General features: G+C 49.4%; 2 protein-coding genes across 4 annotated transcripts; one reads left to right on the top strand and one right to left on the bottom strand.

The window, feature by feature from the left end:
- Window positions 1-894: 894 nt before the first annotated feature.
- On the bottom strand, window positions 895-4627 carry rtcb (RNA 2',3'-cyclic phosphate and 5'-OH ligase). The gene is made up of 12 exons (XM_086146435.1): window positions 4432-4627; window positions 3654-3732; window positions 3518-3585; window positions 3332-3431; window positions 2746-2902; window positions 2515-2671; window positions 2275-2434; window positions 1946-2121; window positions 1669-1857; window positions 1478-1588; window positions 1254-1373; window positions 895-1174 (listed from the first exon to the last, which is right to left on the bottom strand). Exons 1-12 carry the CDS (start codon window positions 4522-4524, stop codon window positions 1067-1069), a joined length of 1518 nt encoding a protein of 505 aa, XP_086002561.1. The 5' UTR covers window positions 4525-4627; the 3' UTR covers window positions 895-1066.
- Window positions 4628-5593: 966 nt separating this feature from the next.
- fbxo7 (F-box protein 7) lies at window positions 5594-9928 on the top strand. Of its 3 annotated transcripts, none has more exons than XM_086146428.1 (10): window positions 5594-5697; window positions 6312-6434; window positions 6721-6878; window positions 6962-7153; window positions 7261-7405; window positions 7787-7870; window positions 7966-8061; window positions 8220-8396; window positions 8467-8507; window positions 8600-9928. In XM_086146428.1, exons 2-10 carry the CDS (start codon window positions 6398-6400, stop codon window positions 8888-8890), a joined length of 1221 nt encoding a protein of 406 aa, XP_086002554.1. In that variant the 5' UTR covers window positions 5594-5697; window positions 6312-6397; the 3' UTR covers window positions 8891-9928. The 3 variants fall into 3 exon arrangements, with proteins under 3 accessions (XP_086002554.1, XP_086002553.1, XP_086002555.1); XM_086146427.1 differs by having other exon boundaries at window positions 6665-6878; XM_086146429.1 differs by lacking the exon at window positions 5594-5697 and having other exon boundaries at window positions 6251-6434.
- The last annotated feature ends 127 nt before the right edge of the window (window positions 9929-10055 follow it).

The raw sequence follows: 10055 nt of genomic DNA, 5'->3' as shown, positions 1-10055 counted from the left end.
CATCAAGATTGGAGGCAGGGGCATAGGCTAGCATGGCTATTTGGAAAGCAAGCCTACTAACTCTTAACAGACTTAACAAATAAAGCTCCTCGATGCATCCCTTAGCTTTCAAGTTGATGCTATGCTATCTCATTCCCCTTGTGTTGTCTTTACTCAACGTTGGGAAAAACTTTTTTTTTGCCCGATAATATGAATCCAACAAAAGGCTTTCATCAAAAGCCTGAACTAAACTGATGATTTTTTGTCCAGTTTGTTCAAATTTTACTAGCGTAGCACCAGGACATGGCTAGCCTGTCTCCACAATGGAACACTGAACAGCATTGATCTGGTTTAAATGCAACACTAAGGGGGGCAAAAAAAGTGAACCAAAACTACAGAGCCTGGTGCTAAGAGGCTTATTCCTTCATTCTGAATTGCAGAAGTTAGGTTTTATTTTTCACCACTTGGAGGTTTGGTTCCCTTCACCACAAAGATTCGCCAAATGGATTCATGTGTTCATTCATGGTGGAATTTGATTTTTTTTTTTTTTTTTTGTCAGTGACAAACATTCTGTTAGAACCAATAAAATGTTTACTAATCCAGAGTGCTGCCTTTCCTGCTTGGCAATTCGGTTTCTGGATTAAACGACTGTTTTAACAAGTTTGTGTTTTGGCAAACTGATTGCTGATAAAGTTGCACATTTTTTGTTCGGTATTTTTACTTCCCCCTTTTTTCCCCCATGGCTGTCACAAATGCTTGGATGGTGATTAGTGAGTACAGCTGAATCCAGGACTGAAGGAAAATCCGTCGTGGAGGTAGGAGGGGGGACGATGCCAAGAACAAGCAGAAAACCGAAGCGCAGAATTAAAAAAAAAAAAAAAAAAACTAAACTAAAACAATATGTCCAAACTCAAATGGCAGAAACAAAGGAACCCTTTAATAACATAAACACTCCCTCTATCGGAGCTTAAATTCATCCGGTCCAGATCCGGGTCAGATTCTGGAGGAACCAACGAAAGCAACGTTTTCTGTAGTTAAAGGTTGTGAAGTGCTTTGCCCAAAAGGCCGGAGCGCCAACCCGAGGTCTTCATCCCTTGATGACGGCGATTGGCCGAAGCTTAATGGCCTTCCTACTGATTCCGGCATCGTGACACGTGTTGACCACGTCCGTCACGTTCTTGTACGACTCGGGCGCCTGGAGAGGAAGAAGGAAAACACACCCTCAGGCGTCGGCACGGCGACAAGCACCACCTCGCCGCGCGCGCTTCACCCACCTCTTCCATCACCAGTTTTGGCGAAGCCACCCGGATGGCGATACCCAAGTCGGCCAGCTTGTCCAGGACGTCTTGGAAATCCAGGTTCCTGCGGGACTTGGCGCGGGACAGAGCGCGACCCTGCGTCCGGAGGACCAGAGAAAAGAAGCGGAGCGTGAGAATAAATAGTAAACACTGCGTTCCGTGTTGGGGTATTCTGGTCGACCCGGTAACCGGCGCCGTACCGCTCCGTGACAGGTGGTTCCGAACGTCTCCGACATTCCCTGCTCGGTTCCTGTGAGAACGTAACTGCAGGTTCCCATCGTCCCGCCGATCAACACGGGCTGTCCTGTCAGCTGATTGGACGGAACGCATCACGTGGTTAGACACGTCAGAGGGTGTGATTCGCCGCAGTGCGCGGGAGGGCGGGGCTTACCTGGTAGTCGACGGGGATGAGCGGGTGGTGTGGCGGGAAGGCGCGCGTGGAGCCTTTGCGGTGAACCAGCAGCGTCCTCTGCTTCCCGTCCACCACGTGTTCCTCCACCTTGGCGATATTGTGCGACACGTCGTAGATGACGTGCATGTCCAGGTCGTCCGGCGTGGTGGTGAACACTTTGGAGAAGGCCTGCGAGACGCGCAGCCGCGTCAGCAGACGGGTGGAGGGGAGGGGCGGAGCTTGGGGGGGGGGGGGGGGGGGGGGGGGCGAGACTAACCTGTCGGGTGAGGAAGGTCATGGAGGAACGGTTGACCCAGGCGTAGTTCCCGGCGGCCGCCATGCCCTTCAGGTAGTCCTGGCCCTCCTGGGACGTGATGCGAGCGCACGCCAGCTGCCGATCATTCACCGTGATCTTGTCTCTCTTCATCGCCTTCTCCATGGCAACCAGCGCGTCTGTCAATCAAAACAGTCCCGTGGGAGACCCGCGTGTCAGCGACGTTGCCGAAGTCCGGCGGATGCACGCGGGAGACCGCGGCATCCGGCTGCTAAGGGTTAGCTCGTGGCGCGGGAATCTTGAGCTAACTCTGGATCCCCGGACGAACCCACCTGTGGCGACCTGGTGTCCCAGCCCCCGGGAGCCGCTGTGGATCATCACGCACACTTGGCCCTTGTGGTCGATGCCCATCTTCTTGGCGGCGTAGTCGTTGTAGATCTCGTCCACCACCTGGATCTCGGCGTAGTGGTTCCCGGCTCCCAGCGTTCCGAGCTTCAGCGTAGAAAAAAAAAGTCTTTATCGGGTTCACGCGTTGAATGCTTTCCACCGCCGGCCCTCGGGGGGGCGATTACCTGAGGGAGGCCCCTCTTCTTGGCCTTGGAGGACACCTTGTTGGGGTCGGCCTGCAGCATGCGTCCGTACTCCTCGCAGTGCTCCTTGTCCTCCGCCCAGGCGTAGCCTTCCCGCAGGGACCAGTCCACGCCCATCTCCAGCGCCTCCTCCAGGTCCCTGCCCGAACACAGCGCACCAAAATATAGCGACGGCGCCGCACCATCAATCCTCCTGACCCAGTCGCCACTTACTTGGCCCCCATCGGGATGACGCCCCTGGAGCCGACGCCCACCGGGATGTGGTCGAAGAGCGACTGGGCGAGCTGCTCCTTCACCGGCTGGACGTCCCGCTCGTCCAGGTTGGTCCTCAGCAGGCGGACGCCACAGTTGATGTCAAAACCCACGCCCCCTGAACCACACAAAATTTGAGAAAAACAATCCATCAATGTAAAATAGAATTTGAACTGCTTTTCTTGTCGTCACTTTAAAACACCTCAAATCACTGCATCTTCGTTTTTTTTGGACTTAAAATAACCTTGTTGCCTCTGTCATAAGTTTTTATCTGTGGTATTTGGAATTTTTCCACCCCTGTACTTTGAGTAACAATTTAAATCCCGTATACGTGTAGAACATATGGCACTACTGATGATGAAGTTGTCTTTTGAAAAAATATATTATTTCGAAAATAAATGTTAGGAAAAAAAAAAGAACAAATTAATTCATGGTAAAAATTTGATTAAAATAAAAAAATAAAAACGATGAAAAAAAAAAAAAAGAAAAAATAAATTAAAAAAAAAAATCCAAAGGTGTAGAGCATCCAACAAGGACAGAGCGGTACCCGGTGACACCACGGCGGCCGGGTCATTCATGTCGAAGGCGGCCATGTTCCCGATGGCGAAGCCGTAGCCCGAGTGCACGTCCGGAAGGCCGATGGACCTCTGAGGAGCAACGACACACAAAGTTCTCCCGGTCAGTGACGGTCATATGATTTAAGCTCTGCTGATGGCGACACCTGCGGACTCACGTGCACGATGCCGGGCAGCGCAGCCACGTTGCCGATCTGCTTCATGGCGGGCAGGAAGCCGCCAATTCCTGACAGGAAACACGCAGAGGGTGAAGGAGCAGTGGAGGGAATGGACAGGAGAGCCGAGCGTACTGACCTCCTCCTCTGCACGCGTTCCTCAGCTCCTCGAACATCAGCTTCTCCAGAGGCTCGTTCACATAGAAGTTGCCCTCCACCTGGCCAGAAGGCAGACCTTCACAATCAGAGCTCAGCCCTACATGGAGCCTCATGCAGTTGCTTGGAGGCCTTTCCCCCCCCCCTAGATTCAAGGTAGTGTCCGAAAAAAAAGTTCACAGCTTACTTTTTAATTAACTAAAAAAAAAAATTATAAAAATATATGTAAAAAAAAAAAAAAAATTCAATTTATGTCACTTTATTCTGCAAATGAAAGTCAGCAAGATTAATTAAATTTCAAACTCTCTGGATATAAAAAAAAAAAAGCTCCATATAGTGTAAAAAAAAAAAAAGCCTCTATATTTATGCATCATATATGTATCTACAACACGCACACACTGATATATATATAAATATATTTATATAAAAATGTATGTTAATATCGTTTTTATTTATCAACTCATTACACAATTTACAAGAGGTAACCTTCGCTGCCTCACCCTGACGCAGGTATTATTACACCTATAAATCTATTGCTTATAATTTATAGGACTCATTTAAAATGTCCACAGCGTCAAAGGTTGTTTCCGTGGCACCACGTCAGCACGTCTCCGGGATCCAGGCCGGGAAAACAAACAGTTTTTCCCCGCATAATTGGAAACTAGCGCTCGGCGTGTTTTCTCCTGGTGGAAGTTCGAACTGCAAGGCTAACATGTGCTAACGTGCAGCTAGCCACGCTAGCAGCTAGTGGCGCCGCTTACCTGCATGTTAGGGACGAAGCCCTTTTTGATCCTCCAGCAATTGCTGGAAATCTTGTCCAGATACTGCAGCTCATCGTTGTAACTGCGGCTCATCTTGGCGGTGATGAAAAGCGGGGTTTTGCGGGGGTTCGACGCCTTATAGCCGGCCGTCCGGCGTCTGCTGCCAGGTGCCAGCTGGCTCCTGTTCGCGGACGAATCGTCTGAAAGAACGAATCGTCTGAACAGAATCACTCCTGGGATCGAACAGTAATTTCCAGATCTAAGTTCATTGAATAAAACGGAGAAAACTCAAAAGGTGCTGATGAACAGTCTCCATCGGGGCGTCACGGCGTCTTGGGCCGTGAGTGTCGGTCAAACACTGAACGTTTTTGGTGAAAAAGTCTTCTGAATCGTCTCGCAACTAATACATCGAAATGCACGGCGGATCGCCTCGTCGACAACCCTACGGAAGCCCGTGTACATTTAGGATGCGCAGTTATTTTTGCGGAACACAAGGTTATTTCTTTGGAGAAGCAAAACTAAATGTGGTATTTTGGTATAATGGATGAATAGGGTAAAACGTGCATGACACACTGTCACGTATTTTGTAAACAAAAGGTCAATAGACCCGGTTCTAGACTGTGCTGCGCACTTGCCGTAGATCTAGTTAAAGGAGGGCTGGCCCTCAGAATAAAAGCACAACTCCTCCTGTTGTCATTTTGCCGAATATTATTATTATATAATAAGGATAAGCGGCAGGGGTTGGCTATATAATCTTCTTCCTTTGGCTTTTTCCTTGAGGCCACAGCGACTCAACCTTCTCCATCTTGCTCTATTCTCTGTATCCTCCTCTCTATCACCAACTAACTTCATATCCTCTTTCATTACGTCCATAAACGTATTGCGGATGCATTTATGGTAAACACTATTATAGCAGGGAACTCTTTTCTTTATGAACGTACTTTCATTAAGTTTGTTTTCATCATTTTTTTTTTGCTACAATTCAACCGGAATATTCTATCAAAGGAGTAATGTGACATTAATAAGCATAAGACATTTATGAAAAATACAAGAAAAATAATTAAATTTTTGTGTTTGTGACTTGACTTTTGCTTTCAATGCTTTAAAAAGCAAACACCGGAAGTGCTTTTATACTGAAAATCAAAACCGGAACTGCTATTACTAGTCATTTGCTCTTGACGCCGACGGTGTGTTGACATTCGGACTCCCCAGGAAAACGGCATGAAACGGTGTGGACGTCCCTCCACCCTCTCATCTTCTCATCACGTCAGTGTTTCACAGTTTTTCGCTAAAATTGTTGTCACCCGAGTCCCAAATAAACCCCCTGAATCGGAGCTAAGCTAGTTAACGTTAACTAGCTTAACTGTTACGCAGCAACTTTTAACGTTAGCTAACATCCAACTGTTGGAACTGAGAAAACGAAAATGAAATAGTCAGTGAAACTCTTCTTTCTGGTATCATCATTTATTCCTTATTTAGCAGGAGTTTGAATAATAAAAGTAAATCCCGTCTTGTTAGAATCTACAAGCTCTGCGGCTGCTAACATTAAATATCGGTTTATAATCCCCGTTTCATGTTGTAAGCTAAGTTAGCTAAAAAGTGTATTGAACTACACAGTTGACGTACTTGTACTTTATTGTTTTCCAGTCATGTGACCTTCTGCTTTAACTTTATTTAAACTGAGAGGAAAATGCACTTTTCTTTTTTATGACAAAGTACATTGGAAAGTACCAGGATTGAGTTACAGTAGTCTGACATCTTTATACATGCTCTGTATTGTGTAGCTATAACTGCTGGTTGTCTTTCTACATGTCTTGCTAACTTCTACCGTGTTGAGTATCCATAATCAGTAGGCCTGGAAATTGATTGGTGATCCACAGCATGAAGCTGCGGGTTCGGATCAACAGGCAGACCAGCAGGGTGGAGCTCCCAGGAGACGATCCCCGTCTGAGGGACCTAATGGACCATGTCCAGGAGGCCATGCTGTCCACGGCTGGCTTTAGGTCAGGAGTCAGACATGCCTTCTCTACATATCCTCACATGATCATTTATTTTGAGTTCAAGTCGCAGAACAAATCGGAAAAATGTTGGTACCGAATGGTCAGCTGCAGCTTTCCTGAGAGTTTTCCCGCCGTTGCCCAGAGATTCACTGGTGGTTGAGTGGTGGTGGTGCCTCCTTCCTGTCAGAGTGGCGTGGAGATGTGCTTAGATCCGTGTCCCATCTGTCCTCCAGCCCAGAGACGCCCTTCAGTCTGTCTCTCAATGGCTCTGAACCGCTGTCCGACTCAGGTCAGACTCTGTCCTCCTGCGGCGTCGTCCCCGGAGACCTGGTCTGCGTTGTCCTCCCTGAGACTGAAGCACCGGGGCCCGAGCAGCCGGCGAGCAGCTCGGAGGAACGGCGAGGAGAGACGCCAACGGGGACAGAAAAGGAGACCCAACTTGCCGCTGTAACGACACTTTACCTCTTACATGAACCCCGAGGAATGCAGATCAACTGCGGCAGTGTCCAAGATTTGTTTCTGATCTGCAGCCCGCCAGCAGCACAGAGGACACGGCGCCGTCGGCCCCCAGCTGGGACCCCCTGCTGGTGAGCGAGGCGGGGGAAGGCCACGCCCCCCTGACCCTGGAGCTCCTCCACCAGGACGCCCAAAGCGGCTGCCCCAGCGACGCCCTAATGGTGGTGGGACACTTGCTGATGCTGGAGACCGGTTTCACCCCACAGGTACCTTCAGGGGACGCCAGTAGCCGCTGGGCTGAGTCTGCCTCCCGGAAGCTCACACATGTATACGTCATACCGGCTCATAAAAACACGTGTGTGTGTGTGTTCAGGACACGGAGTTGAAGGCCGGTCACATGCCTGCAGGGTGGAGGTCAGCAGGGGGCGTCTACAAGCTGCCGTACCTCCACCCTCAGTGTGAGGGCAGCTCCGCCATGCTGCTGGCACTGCGGATGGGGCCCCTAGTGGTCATCAATGGTCAGTTCAAGCACTATATCATGTTTGTTTGAATTAATTACCAACTGATTACTAATCACACTTAGTTTAATTTTAAATGAGATAGAATGAATGATCTATTTAGTAGAGTTTCAAATGTATTACGCTTCTTCTTCTGAGCTGGGTTATTAGAGATCTTTTTGATCTTTGATCATTACAGAGCCGAGTTTAATGTTTGTAAAGTCGAAGATAATTTTTCGCCTGAATTTTTCACATTTTTTCAAACAAGTGGATCCGACTTTTCATGAACGTACACAAAAGCAACAGTACCGCTCCCCCTTTGTGACATCACAGCTTCCCCCGTCACGGAGGAGGGGGGTCAGGCGGCGTTGTGTGTCTCTGACGTGTCTCCTGTGCCCGCAGCGACTCTGAAGGTCGACGGAAACGTGGACGCCGTGAGGAAGCTGTCTTTGGATCCGTCCTCGTACGTGACGGAGGAGTGGTCAGGTCAGACATCTGATTGGCCGCTGACATCGCAGATGATTGCAGATAGTGACGGCTGTGGTAACTGTGTCTCGTATGCAACCCCTCCCCCCCTCAAGGAGGAAGTGCTGCTGCGGCTTTTAAAGATCTGAGCAAGCTGTCCCGAGTCTTCAAGGACCAGCTGGCCTACCCGCTAATCGCCGCCGCCAGAGAAGGTCGCCATCCTCACCCCGTCACATGACCCACTTCCTTTACCGACAATATAGAAGCTCTCCCTTAGAGCGTGTTTGTGGGGATGTCGAACACATCGTTGACTATCACTTTGGCGAGTATTACGAAGATTTATAGAAGTATAATTTGCATGTGTGTGCAGCTCTGTCCCTTCCGATGACCTTTGGCCTCTCGGCCCTCCCCCCCGAGCTCCTCCTGCGGATCCTGCGTCTGCTGGACCTGGCCTCCCTACTCAGACTGTCAACAGTCAGCCGCCATTTCCATACCGTCGCCAGCGACTCTGCACTGTGGCGCCACCTCGTCCGCCGCGACTTCAACGGTAAGAGGGGCCGCCGCGGTATGGTGACCTTTGACCCGCCGTGAACTCACTTTCCGCTGTTCCTTGGCAGATTCAGACAGCCGGCGGCCAACGGACACGGACTGGAAGGAGGTTTGTTCCGACAGAATCTTATTTTCTGCCTCTATCTGATGGTTCCAACCTTTCTTTTCTGTACGGCTGAGTGTGTGTGTGTGTGTTTCTAGCTCTACAAAAGGTTTTATCAGACCAGTGTCGAACGCCGCCAGGTGACTCGTCCCTACATCTTCCCTCATTTCCACCCCAACCCGCCCTTCCGGCCGCGGCCCCCGCCAACCTTCCCGCCGGTGCCTGGCATCATCGGAGGCGAATACGACCAGAGGCCGAACCTGCCGTACGGCGCCCTTCCCCGCCCCCGCTATGACCCCATCGGCCCACTTCCGCCCCCGCACCAGAGGCCCGCTTTTGGACGGCCGTCAGGAAGTCGCTCTGCAGACGCCCGGCGAGGATTCATCTGAGCCGCCCCCTCCGCCGCTTCGCTTCACGTGACTTTGGCTAAATCCTTGGACTGATTGTTTTTCTTTCGTCTTTTTCCCCGCAATGCGAACTCTGACTCACCCTGCCTTTCCGCCGGAGCAGCAACTGGGAAAACTCAAAGCGAACACAGAGGAGTGGGCAGCGACGTTTACAATTCAAACTGGAGCTAAATAATTGGAATAATAATCTTACAGAAATTCACTTGCCAATTTAAAAAAAACACCCGGTTCACTCTGCAGCACCCTCCTGTGGTTTGGCACCATAGATGGATTCCTAAAAGCCGGAGAGACTGGCTCAGGAGGGCAAACAGTTGAACAACAAGCACGGTATCAGTCGTTGGATCTTCTCAGTCGAGTTACGACAGCGCTAAACGGGGAAAAGACTGGATTAATTCTCCTGATTTGATCTGAGAATATTTTTGAACTAACTGGATGTGGCCCACAACCCAGACATACCGGATCAGTGAGTTCGAGCTCTGTGGGCATCGTGTGACTGAGCAGGTTCTCATGAATGAGAACTTCCAGTTCTGGTGTCCCATCAGGGTTTGGAGCTGCTGGAGGTGAGGGACGCAGGGAGGACTTGCTTGACACACAGAAAACAGTTTGATGAGAGGTCTGATCCCCTGATGGTGTTTTTTTTTTCTGTCGGCTAATGACTAAAACCTACAGACGAACTTGTGTCCGAGTTAGTTGTTCCTTAGAGTGCAGGTGGGAAATGGTGTCCGGTCTTTTAAGGGAGTGTGTGAAAGCGCAGGAACATCACCTCGTGTTCCAGGGCCAGGAAATTCTGCAGTTTGTGTTACTACTTTATAATCATCCCATTTCGACTAACCCAAATTTTAAAGAGATGACATCAAGACCTAATCACTGACTCTTGTTTTGAAAAATCCCCCTGCCTCTGCTTTTTCTTTTAAGGAGGGGGCATAAAGTTATCGTGCGTTGTAAATTGTGACTGACACATGAGAAAGTGCTTTTTTTTTTCAACCAACCAGTTTCCATTAATAAAGCATTTCTACCTTCTGTTTTGCATCTGTGTTAGTTTCAGTCGCATCCGAAACAAACTGGTCTCCGCGGTGAAATAAACGTGTAAAATATTGATCTGTGTTTTGTTCCCGCTGAGGGGACCGGAGGCGTCTGAGCATGACGT

The sequence above is a fragment of the Fistularia commersonii genome, chromosome 5, assembly GCF_037954325.1.
Source record: "Fistularia commersonii isolate RoL2024-O1a breed Wild chromosome 5, RoL_Fcom_v1.0, whole genome shotgun sequence".
NCBI classification, from domain to species: domain Eukaryota; kingdom Metazoa; phylum Chordata; class Actinopteri; order Syngnathiformes; family Fistulariidae; genus Fistularia; species Fistularia commersonii.
This window is presented reverse-complemented; position numbering and strand designations above follow the sequence as displayed.

What these genes read in the sequence shown, in the direction of transcription:
- fbxo7 (XM_086146427.1), top strand. Translation starts at nt 6,313, where the DNA reads ATGAAGCTGCGGGTTCGGATCAACAGGCAGACCAGCAGGGTGGAGCTC. An exon ending in AGGAGACCCAACTTGCCGCT is followed by an intron (nt 6,879 to 6,961) that starts GTAACGACACTT and finishes TCTGATCTGCAG; the next exon opens with CCCGCCAGCAGCACAGAGGA. An exon ending in GCCCCTAGTGGTCATCAATG is followed by an intron (nt 7,406 to 7,786) that starts GTCAGTTCAAGC and finishes CTGTGCCCGCAG; the next exon opens with CGACTCTGAAGGTCGACGGA.
- rtcb (XM_086146435.1), bottom strand. Translation starts at nt 4,524, where the DNA reads ATGAGCCGCAGTTACAACGATGAGCTGCAGTATCTGGACAAGATTTCC. An exon ending in GCTTCGTCCCTAACATGCAG is followed by an intron (nt 3,733 to 4,431) that starts GTAAGCGGCGCC and finishes CCTTCTGGCCAG; the next exon opens with GTGGAGGGCAACTTCTATGT. An exon ending in AGAAGAGGGGCCTCCCTCAG is followed by an intron (nt 2,435 to 2,514) that starts GTAATCGCCCCC and finishes TCTACGCTGAAG; the next exon opens with CTCGGAACGCTGGGAGCCGG.